This window comes from Neophocaena asiaeorientalis, unplaced genomic scaffold (genome assembly GCF_003031525.2).
Source record: "Neophocaena asiaeorientalis asiaeorientalis breed wild unplaced genomic scaffold, Neophocaena_asiaeorientalis_V1.1 scaffold509, whole genome shotgun sequence".
Classification (NCBI taxonomy): Eukaryota; Metazoa; Chordata; class Mammalia; order Artiodactyla; family Phocoenidae; genus Neophocaena; species Neophocaena asiaeorientalis.
Window position 1 is genome coordinate 431,728 of NW_020172152.1, and position 24,714 is coordinate 456,441.

At 40.1% G+C, this 24,714-nt stretch overlaps 1 protein-coding gene across 1 annotated transcript in view; it reads right to left on the reverse strand.

Moving 5' to 3' along the window:
• FMN2 (formin 2) overlaps positions 1–24,714 on the reverse strand; it is a 227,185-nt gene that overhangs the window by 185,651 nt on the left and 16,820 nt on the right. The window contains exon 5 of the mRNA XM_024754888.1: positions 6–758. Coding sequence (XP_024610656.1) covers positions 6–758 — 753 coding nt within the window. The remainder of the gene's footprint in view (positions 1–5; positions 759–24,714) is intronic.

The following is a 24,714-nucleotide window of genomic DNA, read 5'->3' on the forward strand; positions in this document are numbered from 1 at the left end:
GGAAGAGGGGGGGCGGAAGGGATTCCCTCACCAGGCAAAGGTAGGGGAGGGGGTGGCAGCATCTCTGGACCAGGCGGAGGAGGAGGTGAGGGACATGGTGGGCTGGGAAGTGCAGGCTCAGGCACGACATGGGGTGGGGTCCGTGGAGGAGCCACGGTGCCCAGACCAGGCATCTGGTGGGAGAACTTGGGAGACAGAGGCAGTGCAGTAGGGATGTCATGGCTGTTTTCAGAGGAGGGGAAAGCAGAGTGCTCGTGGCTGGTTTCAAACTCCGCATGAAAATAAGGATGGGAAGGCTGGGAGCTCGCCTGTCCTTGACCGTCAGACCAGGGCGGTGACGTGGGTGGTGGAGCCTGGAGGGATGGATGTGCATCGAGCTGAACTGCTATTCGCCTTGGAGACACAACCAAAGAAATCTCTGCGCAGAACTTGTTCTGAGGTCCGGGAGGTGAGGACAGCCCGGCTGAGTCTCCACTCGTGGCCTCAGGCAGGGCACCCATGACAGGATGTGTCAGTGTCCCACCCTCCTCTGTCGGGGACGTCTGGATGGACTTTGCCTGTAAAATCCTTTGATGCCCTACTTCCTTTTCTCCCAAACTGAGAGCTCGCAGACACGTGTCTCCAGAGGTGGCCGCCTCCAGGTCTGCGGCCGGGTACTGCTTCTCTAGCTCAGCTATTTTGGTCCTCAGATCCTCAATGGTCTGCTCCAGCTGCTGAATGACAGTGGCCTGACCCTCAGATTTCATGTCACAAACTTCCTGAGGGGCAACAGAGACATCACAGTTAAATATAAAATAAGGAATACTCAAAATACCAAAAACTGGTCTTACAAAATTAAGCAAAATGTATTTGTTTGTTATAATACTTCTAAACACTCCCTCCATGGAAAGACACTATTACTACTTCCACTGGTCCCTGCTTTTCCATCCTCGGATTTCAAATTAGTTTACACACGTGACCATGAAGTCCGAAGGCCCCTGTCTAATCTTCGAATGAAATCATGGAAGACCGACAGACCGCTGAGAAGAGGGAAGAAGAGACTGAGTGACAGACCCACATAATGCCACCATAGGCTACTCTCTTCCTGCCCAGTAACATCTGCTACTAGGACGTTCCCTAAAGACATTTTAAATCCTGAGTTTTACAGTTAATCACAACCTTTAAAAGGTAATCTCTAAGAGGTGAAGAAGTGTCCCAGAGAAAGCTACAATATGTGAGCAGGGATTGCAAGCTTGGGAGCCTGAACCAAGATGGCGGAGAAGAAGGACATTCCCTCTTGTGAGAACACCAGAATCACAACTAGCTGCTGGAAAATCATTGACGAGAAGACACTGGAACTCACCAAAAAAGATACCCCACATGCAAAGACAAAGGAGAAGCTGCAATGAGATCGTAGGAGGGTTGCAATCACAATAAAATCAAATCCCATAACTACTGGGTGGGTGACTCACAGACTGGAGAACACTTATACCACAGAAGTCCACCCACTGGAATGAAGATTCTGAGCCCCACGTCGGGCTTCCCAAGCTGGGGGTGCGGCAACGGGAGGAGGAATTCCTAGAGAATCAGACTTTGAAGGCTTGTGGGATTTGATTGCAGGACTTTGACAGGACTGGGGGAAACAGAGACTCCACTCTTGGAGGGCACACACAAAGTACTCTGTGCTTCAGAACCCAGGGGAAGGAGCAGTGACCCCATAGAAGACTGAACCAGACCTACCTGCTGGTGTTGGAGGATCTCCTGTGGAGATGGGTGGTGGCTGTGGCTTAACGTGGGGATGGGGACACCGGCAGCAGAAGTTCGGGGAAGTACTCCTTGGCGTGAGCCCTCCCAGTCTGCCATTAGCCCCAAGAAAGAGCCCAGGTAGGTTCCAATGTTGGGTTGCCTCAGGCCAAACAACCAACAGGGAGGGAACCCAGCCCCACCCATCAGCATACAAGTGGATTAAAGTTTTACTGAGCTCTGCCCACCACAGCAACACCCATCTCAACCCACCACCAGTCCCTCCCATCAGGAAACCTGCACAAGCCTCTTAGAGAGCCTCATCCACGAGAGAACAGACAGCAGAAGCAAGAAGAACTACAATCCTGCAGCCTGTGGAACAAAAACCACATTCACAGAAAGACAGACAAGATGAAAAGGCAGAGGACTATGTACCAGATGAAGGAACAAGATAAAACCCCCGAAATACAACTAAATGAAGTGCAGATAGGAAACCTTCCAGAAAAAGAATTCAAAATAATGATAGTGAAGATGCTCCAGGATGTAGGAAAAAGAATGGAGGCAAAGATCGAGAAGATGCAAGAAATGTTTAACAAAGACCTAGAAGAATTAAAGAACAAACAAACAGAGAAAAACAATACATTAACTGAAAGGAAAACTACACTAGAAGGAATCAATAGCAGAATAACTGAGGTAGAAGAACAGATAAGTGACCTGGAAGACAGAATGGTGGAATTCACTGCTGCGGAACAGAATAAAGAAAAAGAATGAAAAGAAATGAAGACAGCCTAACAGAACTCTGGGACAACATTAAACACAAAAACATTCGCATTATAGGGGTCCCAGAAGGAGAAGAGAGAGAGAAAGGACCCAAGAAGATATTTGAAGAGATTACAGTCGTAAACTTCCCTAACATGGGTAAGGAAATAGCCACCCAAGTCCAGGAGGTGAAGCGAGTCCCATACAGTGTAAACCCAAGGAGAAACATGCCGAGACACATAGTAATCAAATTGACAAAAATTAAAGACAAAGAAAAATTATTGGGCTTCCCTGGTGGCACAGTGGTTAAGAATCCGCCTGCCAATGTAAGGGACACGGGTTCAAGCCCTGGTCCGAGAAGATCCCACATGCCGCGGAGCAACTAAGCCCATGCGCCACAACTACTAAGCTTGTGCTCTAGAGCCCACGAGCCACAACTACTGAGCCCACGTGCCTAGAGCCTGTGCTCTGCAACAAAAGAAGCCAGCGCAATGGGAAGCCCACGCACCACAACGGAGAGTAGCCCCAGCTCACTGCAACTAGAGGAAGCCCACATGCAGCAATGAAGACCCAATGCAGCCAAAAATAAATAAATTTTTAAAAAATTATTGAAAGCAGAAAGGGAAAAACAAAAAATAATATATAAGGGAACTAACAATGGGAAGCCCACGCACCACAACGGAGAGTAGTCCCAGCTCACTACAACTAGAGGAAGCCCACATGCAGCAATGAAGACCCAATGCAGCCAAAAATAAATAAATTTTTAAAAAATTATTGAAAGCAGAAAGGGAAAAACAAAAAATAATATATAAGGGAACTCCCATAAGGTTAACAGCTGATTTCTCAGCAGAAACTCTACAAGCCAGATAGGAGTGGTATGATATACTTAAAGTGATGAAAGGGAAGAATCTACAACCAAGATTTTGCTACCTGGCAAGGACCTCATTCAGATTCGATGGAGAAATCAAAAGCTTTACAGCCAAGCAAAAGCTAAGAGAATTCACCACCACCAAACCAGCTCTACAACAAATGCTAAAGGAACTTCTCTAAGTGAGAAACACAAGAGAAGAAAAGGGCCTACAAAAACAAACCCAAAACAATTAAGGAAATGGTCATACAAACATACATATCGATAATTACCTTAAATGTGAATGGATTAAATGCTCCAACCAAAAGACACAGGCTTGTGGAATGGATACAAAAAAAAGACCCATATATATGCTGTCTACAAGAGACCCACTTCAGACCTAGGGACACTTACAGCCATAAAGTGAGGGGATGGAAAAAGATATTCCATGCAAATGGAAATCAAAAGAAAGCTGGAGTAGGAATACTCATATAAGATAAAACAGACTTTAAAATACAGAATGTTGGGGGCTTCTGTGGTGATGCAGTGGTTGAGAGTCCACCTGCTGATGCAGGGGATACGGGTTCATGCCCCAGTCCGGGCAGATCCCACATGCCACAGTGCGGCTGGGCCCATGAGCCATGCCCTCTGAGCCTGCACATCCGGAGCCTGTGCTCTGCAACGGGAGAGGCAACAACAGTGAGAGGCCCATGTACCACAAAAAAAAAAAAAAAAAAAAAAAATTACAAGAGAAAAGGAAGAACACTACATAATGATCAAAGGGATCAATCCAAGAAGGAGATATAAGAATTATAAATATACATGCACCCAACATAGGAGCACCTCAATACATAAGGCAAATGCTAACAGCTGTAAAAGAGGAAATCGACAGTAAAACAATAATACTGGGGAACATTAACACCTCACTTACAACAATGGACAGATCATCCAAAATGAAAATAAATAAGGAAACAGAAGTTTTAAATGACACAATAGATCAGATAGATTTATTTGATATTCATAGGACATTCCATCAAAAAACAGCCCATTACACTTTCTTCTCAAGTGCTCATGGGACATTCTCCAGGATAGATCACATCTTGGGTCACAAATCAAGCCTCAGTAAATTTAAGAAAATTGAAATCATATCAAGCATCTTCTCTGACGTCAACGCTATGAGATTAGAAATGAATTTCAGGGGAAAAAACATAAAAAGCACAAACACATGGAAGCTACACAATACATTACTAAATAACCAAGAGATCACTGAAGAAAACAAAGAGGAAGTCAAAAGATACCTAGAGACAAACGACAATGAAAACATGGCGACCCAAAATCTATGGGATGCAGCAAAAGCAGTTCTAAGAAGGAAGTTTATAGCTATACAAGCCTACCTCAAGAAACAAGAAAAATCTAAAATAAATAATTTAACCTTACACCTAAAGGAACTAGAGAAAGAAGAACAAACAAAACCCAAAGTTAGCAGAATGAAAGAAATCATAAAGATCAGAGCAGAAATAAATTAAAAGAACAAAGGAAACAATAGCAAAGATCAATAAAACTAAAAGTCGGTTCTTTGAGAAGATAAACAAAGTTGATAAACCTTTAACCAGCCTCATCAAGAGTGAGAGGACTCAAATCAATAAAATTAGAATGAAAAAGGGGAACTTACAACAGACACCACAGAAATACAAAGCATCCTAAGAGACTACTACAAGCAATTCTATGCCAATAAAATGGACAACCTGGAAGAAATGGACAAATTCTGAGACTGGTATAACCTTCCAAGACTGAACCAGGAAGAAATAAAAAATATGAACAGACCAATCACACGTAATGAAATTGAAACTCTGATTAAAATCTTCCAAAAACCAGAAGTCCAGGACCACATGGCTTCAAGGGTGAATTCTATCAAACATTTGCAGAAGAGCTAATACCCATCCTTCTCAAACTCTACCAAAAAACTGCACAGGAACGACACTCCCAAACGCATACTATGAGGCCACCATCAGCATGATACCAAAACCAGACAAACATAGTACAAAAAAAGAAAATTACAGACCAATATCACTGATGAATATAGATGCAAAAATCCTGAACAAAATACTACCAAACGGAATCCAACAACACATGAAAAGGATCAAACACCATGACCAAGTGGGATTTATCCCAGGGATGCAAGGATTCTTCAATATATGCAAATCAATCAATGTGATACACCATATTAACAAACTGAAGAATAAAAACCATATGATCATCTCAGTAGATGCAGGAAACGTTTTTGACAAAAATCAACACTGATTTATGATAAAAAGTCTCCAGAAAGTGGGCATAGAGGGAACCAACCTCAACATAATAAAGCCCATATAGGACAAACCCACAGCAAACATCATTCTCAATGATGAAAAACTGAAAGCATTTCCTCTAAGTTCAGGAACAACACAAGGATGTCCACTCTCACCACTGTTATTCAACATAGTTTTGGAAGTCCTAGCCTCGAAAATCAGAGAAGAAAAAGAAATAAAAGGAATATAAATTGGAAAAGAAGAAGTAAAACTGTCACTGTTTGCAGATGACATGATACTATACATAGAGAATCCTAAAGATGCCACCAGAAAACTACTAGACCTAATCAATGAATTTGGTAAAGTTACAGGATACAAAATTAATGCATATAATTCACTTGCATTCCTATACACTAATGATGAAAAAACTGAAAGAGAAATTATGGAAACACTCCCATTTACCATTGCAACAAAAAGAATAAAATACCTAGTAATAAACCTACCTAGGGAGACAAAAGACCTGTATTCAGAAAAGCATAGACACTGATGAAATTAAAGATGATACCAACACATGGAGATATACCATGCTCTTGGATTGGAAGAATCAATATTGTGAAAATGACTATACTACCCAAAGCAATCTACAGATTCAATGCAATCCCCATCAAATTACCAATGGCAATTTTTACAGAACTAAAACAAAGAATCTTCAAATTTGCATAGAGACACAAAAGACCTCGACTAGTCAAAGCAGTCTTGAGGGAAAAAAACGGAGCTGGAGGAATCAGATTCCCTGACTTCAGACTATACTACAAAGCTACAGTAATCAAGACAATATGGTACTGAAACAAAAACAGCAACACAGATGAATGGAACAAGATAGAAAGCCCAGAGGTAAACCCACGCACCTATGGTCAACTAATCTATGACAAAGGAGGCAAGGATATACAATGGAGAAAAGACAGTCTCTTCAATAAGTAGTGCTGGGAAAACTGGACAGCTACATGTAAAAGAATGAAATTAGAACACTCCCTAATACCATATACAAATATAAACTCAAAATGGATTAGAGACCTAAATGCAAGACCAGACACTATAAAACTCTTAGAGGAAAACATAGGAAGTATGCTCTTTGACATAAATCACAGCAACATCTTTTTTGATCCACCTCCTAGACTAATAGAAATAAAACCCAAAATAAACAGATGAGACCTAATGAAACTTAAAAGCTTTTGGACAGCAAAGGAAACCATAAAGAAGACGAAAAGACAACCCTCAGAATGGGAGAAAATATTTGCAAACGAATCATCAGACAAAGGATTAATCTCTAAAATATATAAACAGCTCATGCAGGTCAATTTTGAAAAAAAACAAGCAACCCAATCCAAAAATGGGCAGAAGACCTAAATAGATATTTCTCCAAAGAAGACACACAGATAGCCAAGAAGCACATGAAAAGCTGCTCAACATCACTAATTATTAGAGAAATGTAAATCAAAACTACAATGAGGTATCACCTCACACCAGTTAGAATGGGCTTCATCAGAAAATCTACAAACAACAAATGTGGAGAAAAGTGAGTCCTCTTGCTCTGTTGGTGGGAATGTAAACTGATACAGCCACTATGGAGGTTCCTTAAAAGACTAAAAATAGAATTACCATATGATCCAGCAATCCCACTACTGGGCATATACCCAGAGAAAACCACAATTCAAAAAGACACATGCACCCCAATGTTCACTGCAGCACTATTTCCAATAGCCAGGTCATGGAAGCAACCTAAATGCCCATCGACAGATGAATGGATAAAGAAGATGTGGTACATATATACAATGGAATATTACTCGGCCATAAAAAGGAACGAAATTGGGTCATTTGTTGAGATGTGGATGGATCTAGAGACTGTCATACAGAGTGAAGTAAGTCAGAACGAGAAAAACAAATATCGTATATTAACACATATATACGGAACCTAGAAAAATGATACAGATGAACCAGTTTTCAGGGCAGAAATTGAGACACAAATGTAGAGAACAAACGTATGGACACCAAGGGGGGAAAGCTGTGGGGAGGGTGGGAGTGGGGATGTGATGAATTGGGTGCTTGGGGTTGACATGTATACACTGATGTGTATAAAATTGATGACTAATAAGAAGCTGCTGTTTAAAAAAATAAAAAAGAATTCCATAACCTTCCAATATTAAATCTCCCTTCCTTGGAGATAATAATGGTGCCTTATCTCTGATGGTTGTGAGGAATGAGATAAAGCCTATAAGTTACTTAGCACAGTGGGTAGTGTATTATGAACACCCAATAAATGTTAGCTATTATTATAAAAAAAAGAAAAAAAAAAAAAACTAAGGGAATCTGAATCAAGTATGGACCTTAGGTAATAAAAAGGTATTGATATTGGTTCAATGACAAAGGCACTTCCTAATATGTTAATAATAATTTTTTTAAAAAAGATAATCTCTAAAAGGGTCTCCAATAAGATAATGGCAAATATTTCTGATATCCATATGGGCATATTCATATACCTTAAGTGCATGTATACAACTTACATCACATTACTACAATTCAAATATTTTATCCAAGGCATTTCAGAAAGGGATGCCTTTTGTCACCACAATTTATGAAGATGGCTGAGAGCAACTGTGCCCCCGTGTGAGTCACCCTCACATCCACACAGTGTCTTCCTCTCCCAAGGGGACACTATCAGGAAAAAGTATTTTGGTTATAGAAAAGGAGGAAGCCCTCTGGGTAAAGTGATTACCAATAACAGACGAGTAAGAAGAAAAGACAAGAGAGAGGAATGGGTAGAGAAAAAGGAGAAAAGCAGGGACAGGAGGTAGGAGAGAAGGGGGACAGACTCCAGCTGACTAAAGCTCAGGATTACACACCTGCTCACACAGGCTCAACTGCTCCCTTAAGGCTGGAATGAGAGGGGAGGGGCAGGGTCTCCATGCTCAGAACTGCTTCTCCAGAGCGCCCAGGGCTTTTCACAGATGACCCCAAGAGAGGCCAACATGAGGAGCCACCATCCACAGCATGGACACCTACTACCTTCCCCTCTCTTCATCTACCAGGGAGGAATAATTAAGAGGTTAATACAAAGATGACACAAACTACTGGATTGGCCCAAAAGTTCGTTTTGGTTTTTCCAGAATTTCATTTTATTTTATAGCTGAGTAATATTCCATTGTATAAATGTACCACATTTTCTTTATCCATTCATCTCTTGATGGAAACTTAGGTTGCTTCCATATCTTGGCAATTATAAATAATGTTGCTATGAACACTGGGCTGCATGTATCTTTTTGAATTAGTGTTTTCTTTTTTTTTTTTTTTTTCTTCAGATAAATACCCAGGAGTGAAATTGCTGGGTCACATGGTAGGTTTTATTTTTTTGAGAAACCTCCATACTGTTTTCCATAGTGTCTGCACCAATTTACCTTCCCACCAACAGTGTATGTGGGGTCTGTTTTCTCCACATTCTCACCAACATTTGTTATTGTGTTCCTTCTTTTTCTTACATTTTCTTTTTTTATTATTTTTTTAAAAATTTTATTGAAGTATACTTGATTTACAACGTGTTAATTTCTTCTGCACAGCAAAGTGACTCAGTTATATACACATATACATATTCTGTCATTGTGTTCTTTTTGATGACAGCCATTCTGACAGGTGTGAGGTGATATCTCACTGTGGTTTTGATTTTCATTTCTCTGAAGACTAATGATGTTGAGTATATTTTCATGTGCCTGTTGGCCATCTGTAGGTCATCTTTAGGAAAAAGCTTATTCAGGTCTTTTGCCTATTTTTAAATTGGGGTTTTTGGTTTTTGTTTTTAATATTTATTTATTTATTTAGGCTGCACCGGGTCTTAGTTGCAGCATGCAGGACCTTCATTGTGGCAGGTGGGATCTTTAGTTGCAGCATGCATGTGGGATCTAGTTCCCTGACCAGGGATCAATCCTGGGCCCCCTGCACTGTGAGCATAGAGTCTTAGTCACTAGACCACCAGGGAAATGCCAGGGTTTTTGTTTTTTTGATGTTGAGTTGTATGAGCTATTTATGTATTCTGTATATTAGCCCCTTATCAGTCACATAATTTGCAAATATTTTCTCCCATTCAGTAGGTTGTCTTTTCATTTTGTCGATGGCTTCCTTTGCCATGCAAAAGCTTTTCAGATTAATTAGCTCTCATCTATTTATGCTGGTTTTTATTTCTTTTGTTTTAGGAGACAGATCCATAAAACTATTGCTATCATTTGTGTCAAAGAGTGTTCTGCCTATCTTTTCTTGTAGTTTTATGGTTTCTGGTGTTACATTGCTATTTTGCCCTTTAATCCATTTTGAGTTTATTTTTGTGTATGGTGTTAGAGAGTATTCTAATTTCATTCTTCTAAATGTAGCTGTCCAGTTTTGCCAGCACCACTTATTGAAGAAACTGTCTTCTCCACTGTATACTCTTGCCTCCTTTGCTGTAGATGAATTTGACAATATAAGCTCAGGTTTATTTCTGGACTCTCTAATCTGTTCCATGGATCTGTGTGTCTGTTTTTGTATCAGTACCATATTGTTTTGTTTTGTTTGTTTTTGGGTTTTTATAACATCTTTATTGGAGTATATTTGCTTTACAATGGTGTCCTAGTTTCTGCTTTATAACAAAGTGAATCAGCTATACATATACATATATCCCCATATCCCCTCCCTCTTGCATCTCTCTCCCACCCTCCTATCCCACCCCTCTAGGTGGTGACAGACCACCAAGCTGATCTCCCTGTGCTATGTGGCTGCTTCCTATTAGCTATTTTACATTTGGTAGTACATATAAGTCCATGCCACTCTCTCACTTCGTCCCAGCTTATCCTTCCCCCGCCTGTGTCCTCAATTTCATTCTCTATGTCTGCATCTTTATTCCTGTCCTGTCCCTAGGTTCTTCAGAACCTTTTTTTTTTTTAGATCCATATATATGTATTACCATATGGTATGTTTTTCTTTTTCTGACTTACTTCACTCTGTATAACAGACTCTAGATCCATCCACCTCATTACAAATAACTCAATTTCATTTCTTTTTATGGCTAATAGTCCATTGTATATATGTGCCACATCTTCTTTATCCATTCTTCTGTTGATGGACACTTAGGTTGCTTCCATGTCCTGGCTATTGTAAATAGAGCTGCAATGAACATTGTGAGTACCATCTTGTTTTGATTACTGTAACTTTGCAGTATAGTGTGACGTCAGGGAGCCTGATTCATCTAGTTGTGTTCTTCTTTGTCAAAATTGTTTTGCCTATTTGGAGTCTTGTGCTTCCATAAAAGTTTTTAAATTATTTGTTCTAGTTCTGTGATAAACACCCTTGATATTTTGATAGGGATTGCATTGAATCTGTGGATTGCCTTGGGTACTATGGTCATTTTAAAAACATTAATCCTTCCAGTTCATGAACACAGTGTATCTTTCCATCTGTCTGTGTCGTCCTCAATTTCATTCACCAGTGTCTTATAGTTTTCCAAGTACAGACTAGGCATTTTATTCTTTTTAATTTGATGGTAAATGGGATTGTTTCCTCAGTTTCTCTTTCTGATAGTTTGTTGAGGTGTATAGAAAGGTGACAGATTTGTTTATATTAATTTTATATCCTTCAACTTTACCAAATTTATTGATGAGCTCTAGTAGTTTTCCAGTGATGTCTTTAGAATCTTCTATGTATGGTATCATATCATTTGCAAACAGTGAGAGTTTTACTTCTTCCTTTCCAATCTGGATTCCTTTTATTTCTTTTTATTGTCTGATTGCTGTGGCTAGGACTTCCAGTAGTATGTTGAATAAAAGTGGTGAGAGTGGGCATCCTTGTCTTGTCCCTGATCTTAGAGGAAATACTTTCAGCTTTTCATCACTGAGTATGTTGTTAGCTGTGGGTTTCTCACATAAGGCTTTTATTTTATTGAGGTATGTTCCTTTATACCCACTTTCTGGAGAGTTTGAGTCATATATGGATGTTGAACATTGTCAAAACCTTTTTCTACATCTATTGAGACAATCATATGGTTTTATTCTTCAATTTGTTAATGTGATATATCACATTGACTGATTTGAGGACACTGAACCATCCTTGCATCCCTGGAATAAATCCCACTTGATCATGGTGTATGATCCTTTTGATGTACTGTTGGATTCAGTTTGCTAGTATTTTGAGGAGGACTTTTGCATCCATGTTCATCGGTGATATTGGCTTGTAATGTTCTTTTTTTGTGATATCTTTGTCTGGTTTTGGTATCAGGGTTATGCTGGCCTCACAGAATGAGTTCAGAAGCATTGCTTCCTCTACAATTTTTTTGGACTATTTTGAAAAGGTTAGGTGTTAACTCTTCTGTGAATCTTTGGTAGAATCCACCTGTGAAGCCATCTGGTCTTTTGTTTGTTGGAAGTTGGTTTTTTGATTTTGTTTTTTAATTACTGATGCAATTTCATTCTTGGTAATTTGTCTGTTCATATCTTCTATTTCTCCCCAGTTCCAACTTGACGGATTGTACCTTTCTAAGAATTTGTCCATTTCTTTTATGTTGTCCATTTTATTGGTGTATAGTTGCTTTTAGTAGTCTCTTATGGTCCTCTGTATTTCTGAGGTGTCAGTTGTAAGTTTTCCTTTTTCATTTTGGATTTTATTGATTTGGGCCCTCTCTCTGTTTCTTGATGATTGTGGTCAAACCTTTATCAATTTTTAAAATATCGTTTCAAAGAACCAGCTATTCGTTTCACTGATCTTTTCTATTCCTTTTTTTACTCTCATTTATTTCTGCTCTGATCTTTATGATTTATTTCCTTCAACTAAATTTGGGTTTTGTTTGTTCTTTTTCTAGCTCCTTTAGGTATAAGGTTAGGTGGCTTATCTAAGATTTTTCTTCTTTGATGAAATAAACTTCTATCACTATAAACATCTCTCTTAGAACTGCCTTTATTACTGTGTTACTGTTGATTTCTCCCTTCATGTCTATTAATATTTGCATTATGTACTTAGGTGCTCCTATGTTGGGTGCATATATATTTACAATTCTTATATCTTCTTCTTGGATTGATCCCTTGATCATAACATAATATCTTTCTTTGTCTCTTTTAACAGTCTTTACTGTAAAGTCTATTTTTTCTGATATAAGTATTGCTACCCTGGCTTTCTTTTCAATCCATTTGCATGGAATACATTTTTCCAACCCCTCATTTTCGGTCTATGTCTTCTTAGATCTAAAGTGAGTCTCTTATTGGCAGCATATACACAAATATATATATATTTATATATAAAATATATATATTCATATGTATATATATGATTGCTATAAGTTTATTGATCTCTTAATTTCAAGCATGTTATAAAAACCCTGCATTTGGGACTTTCCTGGTGGTGCAGTGGTTAACAATCCATCTGCCAATGCAGGGGACATGGGTTCAACCCCTGGTCTGGGAAGATCCCACGTACCATGGAGCAACTAAGACCATGAGCCACAACTACTGAACCCCGTGGGCCTAGGGCCTGTGCTCTGCAACAAGAGAAGCCATTGCAATGAGAAGCCTGCACACCTCAACGAAGAGTAGCCCCCACTCACCACAACTAGAGAAAGCCTGCGTGTAGCAATGAAGACCCAACACAGCCAAAAATAAATAATTTTTAAAAATAAGTAAACTAATAAAAAAAATACAAACCCTGCATTTGTACTCTCCTAGCCTCCTGATTACTGTTTTTGATATATTTTACATTTAATTGTTTTGTGTATCACTTAACTGCTTATTGTGTATATGGATGATTTTACTACTTTTGTCTTCTAATAGTCCTACTAGCTTTTTGTGTGGATGACTTCCTATCTTTACTATATGTTTGCCTTTACTGATGAACTTTTTCCTTTCATAATTTTCATACTTCTGGTTGTCACCTTTTCTTTCTCACTTAGAGAAGGTCTTTTAATATTTGCTGTAAAGATGTTTTGGTGGTGCTGAACTCTTAGCTCTTGCTTGTCTGTGATACTTTTAATCTCTCAATCAAACACCTGAAAGAGAACCTTGATGGGTAGAATATTCTTGGTTGTAGGCTCTTCTCCTTCATCACTTTAAATACATCATGCCCCTGAATCCTGGCCTTCACACTTTCTTCTGAAAATTCAACTGATAGCCTTATGGCAATTCCCTTGTATGTTACTTGTTCCTTTTCCCTTGCTGCTTTTATATTTTCTAATTCTTTGTTTAAAAAAAAAAACTTTTAATTTTCACTCTGTACATCCATTCTCCTCCCGAGTTCTTTGATCATTTTTACAATCATTACCCTGAACCCTTTCTCAGAAAGATTGCCTATATTCATGTCACTTATTTCTTCTTCTGGGGTTTTATCTTGTTCCTTCTTCTGAAATGCATTCCTCTGTCACCTCATTGTGTCTAAATTGGTATTTGTATTTTTACATATGTGGTAGGTCAGTTACATTTCTTGACCTTGGAGAAGTGGCCCTCTGTAGGAAACACCCTATGCATCCCAGGAGTCCACTCTCCTCTCGTCACCCAAGGGCCAGCTCGTCCCAGGGTAGTGTCTGGCCTGCAGTTGCGTATTCTATCTGCAGGCTGCAGGACCATAGTTTTCTTGCTTCTGGTGTCTGCCCCTTGGTGGGTGAGGCTGGCCTAGAGGCTTGTGCAGGCTTCGTGGTGTGAGGGGCTGGTGCCTGCCCACTGGTGGGTGGAGCTGCGTCTTGATCCTCTGGTGGGCAGGGTCATGCCTAGGGTGTGTCTAGAGGTGGCTGTGTCTCTAGCCTGCCTGCCTATGGGTGGGGATGTGTCCCTCCCCCGTTTCTTCTTTGGCCAGAGGTGTCCAAGCACTGGCACCTACAGGCTGTTGGGTGGAACCAGGCTTTAATGACAACATGTCAGCCTCCAGGAGAGCTCGCACAGGTGAATGCTCCCTGACATGTCCACCACCAGTGTCCTTCTCCCCACAGTGAGCCAGAGACACCCCTGCTTTCCCAGAAGACCCTCCAAGACCAGCAGGTAGGTCTGTCCCAGGCTTCTATGAAATTGTAGCTTTTGCCCTTGTTCCTGGTGTGTGTGAGATTTTGTGTGCACCCTATAAGAGTGAAATCTCTGTTTTCCCCAATCCCATGGAACCCCTGCAACCAAACCCCACTGGGCTTCAAAGCCAAATGCTCTGGGGGCTCCTCTTCCCAGTGTCAGACCCCCACACTGGGGGGCCTGACATGAGGCTCAGAACTCTCACTCCTGTGAGCAACCCTCTGTAATATAATTATTCCCCAGTTTGTGGGTCGCACCCAGAGAGTGTCAGATTTGATTATATCACAACGCCACCCCTCCTACCAGTTTTGTTGTGCTTCCTTCTTTATGTCTTTTGTTGTAGAGATATTTTCTGGTAGGTTTCAGACTTTTTCAATGATGGTTGTTCTGCAGATTTTTGTGATTTTGGTGTCCTTACAACAGGAGGTGAGCTTAGGGTTCTTTTATTCCACCATCTTGGTCGCTCTCTCAGGATTCACTTACCCCTTTGCTGAGTTTAATATTCTCTCTTTGCCTTTTGTTTTTGCCAATTTAATTACAATATGCCTTGGTGTGTTCCTCTTTGGCTTAGTCCTCTATAGGACTCTGCACTTCCTACACTTGGCAACTCTTTCCTTTTCCTAGGTTAGGGAAGTTTTCAGCTATTATGTCTTCAATTATGTTCTCAGCCCCTTTCTCTTCTCTCTTCTCCTTCTGGGACCCTTACAGTGCAAATATTAGTATGCTTCATATTGTCCCAGAGGTGTCTTAAACTGTCCTCATTTCTTTTCATTCTTTTTCTTTTTTCTGTTCAGCATCAGCAATTTCCACTGCTTGCTGATCCATTCCTCTGTATCATTTACTTTACTATTGATTCCTTCTAGTATAGTTTACATTTCACTTATTGTATTCTGCATCTGTTTAGTTGTTCTTTATATTTTCTGACTCTTTGTTGCAAACTTCTAACTTCTCACTCTGTGCATCCATTCTTCTCCCAAGTTCTTTGATCATCTTTACGGTCATTACCTAGAACTCTTTCCTGTGTAGATTTCCTATCTCCACTTCACTCAGTTCTTCTTCTGAGGTTTTATCTTTTCCCTTCATCTGGAACATTTTCGCCTGTCACCTCATTTTTCCTACTTGCTGTTTTTACTTTTATGGGTCTGGTAGGTATGTTTCCCAACCTTAAAGAAGGGGTTTTTTGCAAGAGACAGAATTCCAGCAGCACACTCCCCTCTCATCACCAGAGCCATATGCTCTAGGGGTCCCCCCTATGATGTCTGTCTGGGTCTTTCTGTTGTGGCAGGCTGATTATGTGGGTGATCCAGTAGGCCTGGTGGCTCCCAGTCTATTTAGTTACCTGGTGTGGCTTGTGCAGAGGCTGCTGGCCACTGGTTGGCAGAAGTGGGTCATGAGGCAGCTGACTTCAGAACCCCAGGGAAGCCTGGGGCTAGTGCTGGCTCTCTGATGGGCGGATTCAGGGTCCAGGTGATACCAGGGCTGTTGCCCACCCACTGGTGGGTGAAGTCAGGTCCTAGGACAAGTACCAGCCTACTGCTGGGCAGAACCAGGTCCTGAGGTCTGGTTGCTGGGCCCCAGGGGTCCTAGAGCAGGTATCAGATCACTGGTGGATGGCGCCAGTTCCTAACAAAGATTTCTGCGGGTCCCGAGTTTTCTTGACACTTGTGTTGCCCTGCTACTGGGAAAGGCCTGCTCTCTAGCGGGATGGCTGGTCCAGACTGCAGCACTGTGGTTTGCTTACAGCTGGTGTCTGCATGCTGGTGGGTGGAACTGTGTCCAGAGGCACCTATGGGCTCAAGGGTTCTTAAGGCAGCCTGTCTGCTGTTGGATGGCGCTGTGTCCATGCCCAGTTAGTTACTTAGCCTGAGGTGTCCCAGCACTGGAGCCAAAATGGCCCTTGCCAGCACCAGTGTCCATGTCCATGTGGTAGAACAAGCTCCCCAAACAGATGCCACCAGCATCTATGTCTGCAGGGTGAACTGCAGGGAGAGGAGGTGAGCTTAGGGCCTTTCTACTCTACCATCTTACACATTCTCTCCCAAACTTCTTTTATTTTTTTAAGTTGAACCATAGTTGATTTACAATGTTGTATTAATTCTGCTGTAGAGCAAAGTGACTCAGTTATACATATATATACATTCTTTTTTATGTTCTTTTCCATTATAGTTTATCACAGGATATTAAATATAGTTCCCTGTGCTGTACAGTTGGTCCTTGTTGTTTATCCATTCTCTATGTAATAGTTTGCATCTGCTGACCCCAACCTCACACTCCATCTCTCCCCAACCCCTGCCTTGGCAACCCCAGGTCTGTTCTCTATGTCTGTGAGTCTGCCAAACTTAATTCTTAAATGCGATTACCTCAGCCAGCTATTTTTCATCATAGGTTTAGGTATAATAAAAGAATGTATAAAACTTAAAAGCCAGGAAGAAGAAGAGGGGGAAGAAGAAAAAAAGGAGGAGAGACTGATCCTAAATCAGATTCTCACTAAAAATTAAAGTTTTAAAGGGAGAGAAAGGGAGAATTCCAGTGGTCAGGACTCCACTCTTCCACTGAAGGGGGCAAGGGTTCGATCCCTGGTCAGGGAACTGTGATCCCACATGTTGCATGGCACAGCCAAAATGAAAAAAAAAAAAAAAGAAATTAAAAGAGAAAAGGAAAAAAGTGATCTTTGCAATTCTGTACAGAATCTATGAGTGAATCCTTATAAATGGAGGAAAGATAACAAATCTATTTTAGTCAACACAGTAATATATTTTATATACCACCAATTTTCAGATTATTTATATTTTAAAATATTGCTTCAAACGTCTAAATCGTTACAAGTGGTAGAGTCTGCCACCCACTTTGGCCGAACAATAAGTCAGCCAAAATTCTTCCATTTCTGTATAATCTTATATGTGGGTGGTGTTGGTTAGTTCTTATAAATTGTTTGAATACTTACATATCACAAAAGACAAGCTGTCATTAAAAATAGTTATGTTCACCAAAGTATTTTTCAAAATACAAGATTATCTGATTCCCAGAAAAAGAAACATTACTGTATTAAGCCTAAAACTGTGAAAAAGAAAGCCAAGATACGTCCAAGGAAAGCTTTTCCTGTAAAGTTAATTTGCTCATCTTTGAAACTTTATTATGTTTACTGTGTAAGCAAGATACTTTCAGAGGCTAGAATATAAAACCACTTATTGGTAAGTTAACACCGTCAGAGTTTATTCTATAAATGTTAATATGAGATATGCAATTCATTTTCTACAATATTCAAATTTTCAAGTTCTGCTAAATTCTAAGGCCACGTTACTGGCAAGTTAGCATACCTCTAGACATCTGTAAAATTTGAATTCTACTCTTCACAGAAGCCTACAAATTCTCTGTCTCATGCTCTAAATTCTAAAACATTCTATGGCTTTGGAGAAAGCCAAGGAGATTCCAGATTTATAATAAGACAACACATGCTGTACATAATCTTATAAGAAACCCAGATTTTAAATTGATAATATTATGCACAGAAGTAAAGTGCCATCTATTTCAAGTTTGAAATGGAATTTCAAGAAAGAAGGAAGTATCAGAACATATGGTGACTGGTAAATAACTCACCTTGGGCTCCTTAAAGCAGAACATGTTATGGAAAAGAAGAGTGTCACACAGAGAGCTAAAATAGCATCTCTGCAATCCTTACAATGAAAAAGATAAGAATTACTGAAAATGGAATATTTCTGAACTGGAATGGAAATGACAAGTGTCTTCCAACCCCTTCATTGCACAGATGAGAAATATGGGGTGCGAGGGTGGGGGGAGTTCAGTTAGAAATCATCATTGGCAGTGTAACTTCTGATGTCTACAGCACTGATTGATCATCTCATTGATGGGAAGGTACAGTCACCATCATTAGTGAATAACCAGAGTGGAAGTAATAAACAACATGTCTGGGAAAGGGGTCAGAAAAAAATGGAAATAAACAACCTTTTTGGTTCCCTCACATCTTCTGAATGCTCTCTCTCATTACCTGAGTTGCAGCAAGGTCCTGCACTAACTCTAAAGCAAAATCTTCCTCAACTCTCCCAATTAGTACAAGGAAGAAAAACAGTCTCATTGCAGTTTCCCTTCAGTGATGATCCATGGATAAATGTCTCACCTTCTAACCACCCTCTGCACCAACACACAACTAGCCTCTAAGGTCATTAAACTTCTAAAGAACAGAGCTCACAGCAAGTCTGGTGGAGTGGCTCAGGGGTGTATGCACGTGCCTGCAAATGAAGGGAAAGCCCTGCAAGCAGTGATCTGAGCGCTGCAAATAAATTCTAGCTGGTTGTCAGGTTTGCAAATACAGAACCTATAAATAATGAGGATCAATGCTACACCAAGACAGCAACTTTGGAAGCCAGAGTATTGCCCAAACATAGCAACAATAATGACAAGGCAACAGCTAACATTTGAAGTACCCTACTATGTGCCAGGAGCTCTTCTAAGCACTTTATAAAAATCAGTGCATTTAAATCTCACAAAACCCTATGAGACCAGAGTTATCATTATCCCCATTTTGTAGAAGAGGAAATTAAGGCATGGAGAACATAATACGTTGCTAAAGTTCCTCAGGTAACAGTGGGATAGCTGGGAGTTGTGCCCAGGAAAACTGGTCCAAAGCCAATCCTCAGTCACCATGGGGTGAACAGAAGCAGGATTTCTGACTCCCCAACCAGCACCTCTGCTCTAGTAAGTGTGGTCCCTGATATATTTCTTCATTCATCAAACATTTTCTGATCTGCCCAAAAATGTCAGGTGCTATGTTAGATATTGGAGGGACAAGTAGAATAGGGGGAGTCTTAGCTTTAAGGAGGTCAGCTGTCTATAAGACATGTGTAACACAATAATTATGGGAAAGCAAGGTAAGTATAAGGTCCCAGAGCAGAGGTATCAAAAGGGGTCTCTAGATTGAGGCCTCTCTGGGGACGTGTCTAAGAGGGAGTGAAGTTTGACATGAGTTTAGACTAAGATATAGGAATTCAGTGAATTAAAAGGTGGCAGTAGGAGTGAGAAGGAAAAGATATCAAACACAGTTATGAAGGATGCTAATGCCTAGAAAACAAGGGTTTCATTTTAAGGCTGTAAGAAACCAGACATGTAGGAAATAGTGGATGATGAGGCTAAAAGCAGAGGATGGCAAGGGAAAGCCTTGCATGTCACCTAGGGGTCTGAATCTTCTCTCAAAAGCCATGAGCAGACAGCAGACATGAGTACATTTGGATCCTAGAAGGACAGCTCTGGAGGGCAGATCAGAAGGGACTGAGACTGAGGTGACTAGACCAGCTGGGAGACCACTGCAGGGACCCAACAGTGCTGCAGCGAGCCTGGAGGGATTGAGGGGGCGACCCCTCACGTCACCAGGACTCCCACGCCTGCCATATCCTCCCATTGTGATGCATGTTCATTTCTACATCTGGATCTTCAATCTCTCCTCCATCTGAAATGCTCTCTCTCCTCCCTTCCTCTGTCCAAAAATGATCACTTTGAGGACATGCTCTAAATTTCTCCCTTCCTAAGAAGCTGTCTTTAATTATAAGTTCTCAAAAATGTTCCCATTTTTTAAATTCTGTAATACAACATACACTAAATACCTTGGCCAAATCACATTACAGCTTGCAGATCATTTCATATATATGGAAGGGCCCAAGACCATAAAATTCTTTTGTATTTCCTTCAATACCTACCACAACTACCTTGCACACGACATGTCAGCACACGTCCAAGAAGCATCCTTTATAAGCTATGAACTTTTACCAGCTTAGCTATCCCTTTAGAGCAGGTGTCCCCAACCCCCAGGATGTGGACCAGTACCAGTCTGCGGTCTGTTAGGAACCGGGTCATACGGCAGGAGGTGAGCGGTTGGAGAACGAGCAAAGCTTCATCTGCCGCTCCCCATTGCTCCCCATCACTCACATTACTGCCTAAACACCACCACCCCGTCCGTGGAAAAACTGTATTCCATGAAACCAGTCCCTGGTGCCAAAAAAGGTTGGGTACTGCTGCTTTAGAGCAGCTGCTTGAACTGTTTGCCCTTCTCCACAGGTCATCAACCATGTTGCCCAGCACAAAGGGATTTTACACCCGCTAAAGCTCAGTAGAACAAAGACAACTTGATTTCACCTGCAAGTCCTACTGCCCCAGAGAAAAGCAAAAACAATGTGTGACCTCTAATGCTTTTCTGACATTCTCACCACAAACTGTAACTGCTTTCCAGATGCCTGCTGGTTTTCACTCTTAAAACTGACAAACCAATTTATCTTTTTTCCTTATTTCTAAAATTAAAATGTCTATTTTTTGTCCTCTCAGCTAGGTGGAGTTTCCATAAAATGAAAATGTATTTTCCAGAAAATCCCCGTCTTCCCCATAATGCATCATGGTAAACACCTTGCTAAAATGTCACAATTTTCAAACTCGGTGCCTCCACAGGTGCTTCACTGTGTCTCGCCTCTTCCAGACTAGGACCCCGTCCCTGCGCCAAAGTGTTTTTCATGGCACATAAGAAGGTTCAGAGTCTGAGGCAAACTTCAAGGAATACTAACCCATAATTTTGGACTGCAACCACGTCTTTCCTCATCCCCTTTAATCCGTCTTTTTCTTACTCTGGTATATATATATATATTTTTTTTTTTAAGTTAACAGGTATTATTTATTCCTTCTACACATATTAACCTAGGCACTGGGTATAAAAAAGAAGACATAGAGATTTAGTCCCTTCCTTCTTTTTTTCTTTTTTAACATCTTTATTAGAGTATAATTGCTCCACAATGGTGTGTAAGTTTCTGTTTTATAACAAAGCGAATCAGCTATACATATACACATATCCCCATAACTCCTTCCTCTTGCGTCTCCCTCCCACCATCCCTATGGCACCCCTCTAGGTGGTTACAAAGCATGGAGCTGGTCTGCCTGTGCGATGCAGCTGCTTCCCACTACCTATTTTACATTTGGTAGTATATATAAGTCCATGCCACTCTCTCATTTCGTCCCAGCTTACCCTTCCAGTTCCCCATCAAGTCCATTCTCTACACCTGCGTCTTTATGCCTGTTCTGCCCCTAGGTTCTTCAGAACCATTTTTTTTTAGATTCCATATATGTGTTCCTGTACACTATTTATTTTTCTCTTTCTGACTTACTTCACTCTGTGTGACAGTCTCTAAGTCCAAGCACCTCACAACAAATAACTCAAAGTCGTTTCTTTTCATGGCTGAGTAATATTCCATTGTATATAGGTGCCACACCTTCTTTATCCATTCATCTCTCAATGGACACTTAGGTTGCTTCCATGTCCTGGCTATTGTAAAAAGAGCTGCAATGAACATTGTGGTACATGACTCTTTTTGAAATATGGTTTTCGCAGGGTATATGCCAGGTAGTGGAATTGCTGGGTCATATAGTAGTTCTATTTTTAATTTTTTAAGGAACCTCCATACTGTTCTCCATAGCAGCTGTATCAATTTACATTACCACCAACAGTGCAAGAGGGTTCCCTTTTCTCCATACCCTCTCCAGCATTTATTGTTTGTAGATTCTTTGATGATGGCCATTCTGACTGCTGTGAGGTGATACCTCACTGTAGTTTTGATTTGCATTTCTGTAATGATTAGTGATGTTGAGCTTTCTTTCACGTGTTTGTTGGCAACCTGTATATCTTCTTTGGAGAAACGTCTATTTAGGTCTTCTGCCCATTTTTGGATTGAGTTGTTTGTTTTTTTCATATTGAGCTGCATGAGCTGCTTGTAAAATTTGGAGATTAACCCTTTGTCAGTTGCTTAATTTGCAAATATTTTCTCCCATTCTGAGGGTTGTCTTTTCATTTACAGTTTCCTTTGCTGTGCAAAAGCTTCTAAATTTCATTAGATCTCAGTTGTTTAATTTTTGGTTTTATTTCCATTTCTCTAGGAGGTGGGTCAAAAAGTATCTTGCTGTGATTTATGTCATAGAGTGTTCTGCCTATGTTTTCTCCTAAGAGTTTTATAGTGTCTGGCCTTACATTTAGGTCTTTAATCCATTTTGAGTTTATTTTTGTGTACAGTGTTAGGGACTGATGTAATTTCATTCTTTTCCATGTAGCTGTCCAGTTTTCCCAGCACCACTTATTGAAGAGGCTGTCTTTTCTCCATTGTACATTCTTGCCTCTTTTATCAAAAATAAGGTGACCATATGAGAGTGGGTTAATCTCTGGGCTTTCTATCCTGTTCCATCGATCTATATTTCTGTTTTTGTGCCAGTACCATACTGTCTTGATTACTATAGCTTTGTAGTATACCCTGAAGTCTGGGAGTCTGATTCCTCCAGTTCCGTTTTTCTTTCTCAAGGTTGCTTTGGCTATTCGGGGTCTTTTCTGTTTCCATACTAGAGTGAAATGCTTTAGTTCAAGTTCTGTGAAAAATGCCATTGATAGTTTGGTAGGGATTGCATTGAATCTGTAGATTGCTTTGGGTAGTAGAGTCATTTCCACAATGTTGATTCTTCCAATCCAAAAGCATGGTATATATCTCCATCTGTTTGTATCATCTTTAATTTCTTTCATCAGTATCTTATACTTTTCAACATACAGGTCTTTTGTCTCCTTGGGTAGGTTTATTCCTAGGTATTTCATTCTTTTTGTTGTAATGGGAGTGTTTCCTTAATTTCCTTCAGATTTTTCATCATTAGTGTATAGGAATGCAAGAGATTTGTGTGCATTAATTTTGTAACCTGCTACTTTACCAAATTCATTGCTTAGCTCTAGTGGTTCTCTGGTAGCGTCTTTAGCATTCTCTATGTATAGTGTCATGTTTTCTGCAAACAGTGTCAGCTTTACTTCTTCTCTTCCATTTTGGATTCCTTTTATTTCTTTTTCTTCTGTGATTGCTGTGGGTAAAACTTCCAAAACTATATTGAATAACAGTGGTGAGAGTGGACAACCTTGTCTTGTTCGTGACGTTAGAGGAAATGGTTTCAGTTCTTCACTACTGAGAATGATGGTGGCTGTGGGTCTGTCATATATGGCCTTTATTATGTTGCGGTAAGTTACCTCTATGCCTACTTTCTGCAGTGTTTTTATCATAAATGGGTGTTGAATTTTGTCAAAAGCTTTTTCTGGATCTATTGAGATGATCATAAGGATTTTCTCCTTCAATTTGTTAATATGGTGTATCACACTGATTGATTTATTTATATTGAACAATCCTTGCATTCTTGGGATAAACCACATTTGATCATGGTGTATGATCCTTTTCTGTTTGCTAGTATTTTGTTTTGGATATTTGCATCTATGTTCATCAGTGATATTGGCCTGTAGTTTTCTTTCTTTGTGACACTTTATCTGGTTTTGGTATCAGGGTGATGGTGGCCTTGTAGAATGAGTTTGGGAGTGTTCCTCCCTCTGCTATATTTTGGAAGAATTTGAGAAGGACAGGTGTTAGCTCTACTCTAAATGTTTGATACAATTCACCTGTGAAGCCATCTGCTCCTGGGCTTTTGTTTTTTGGAAGATTTTTAATCACTGTTTCAATTTCAGTGCTTGTGATTGGTCTGTTTATATTTTCTGTTTCTTCCTGGTTTGGTCTTAGAAGGTTGTGCTTTTCTAAGAATTTGTCCATTTCTTCCAGGTTGTCCATTTTATTGACATATAGTTGCTTGTAGTAATCTCTCATGATTTTTTTTATTTCTGCAGTGTCAGTTGTTACTTCTCCTTTTTCATTTCTAATTCTATTGATTTGAGTCTTCTCCCTTTTTTCCTTGATGAGTCTGGCTAATGGTTTATCAATTTTGTTTATCTTCTCAAAAACCACCTTTTAGTTTTATTGATCTTTGCTATTGTTTTGCTTCATTTCTTTTTCATTTATTTCAGATCTGATCCTTATGATTTCTTTCCTTCTGCTAACTTTGGGGTTTTTTGTTCTTCGTTCTCTAATTGCTTTGGGTATAAGTTTAGGTTCTTTATTTGAGATGTTTCTTGTTTCTTGTGGGAGGATTGTATTGCCATAATTTCCCTCTTACAACTGCATTTGCTGCATCCCATAGGTTTTGGGTCGTTGTGTCT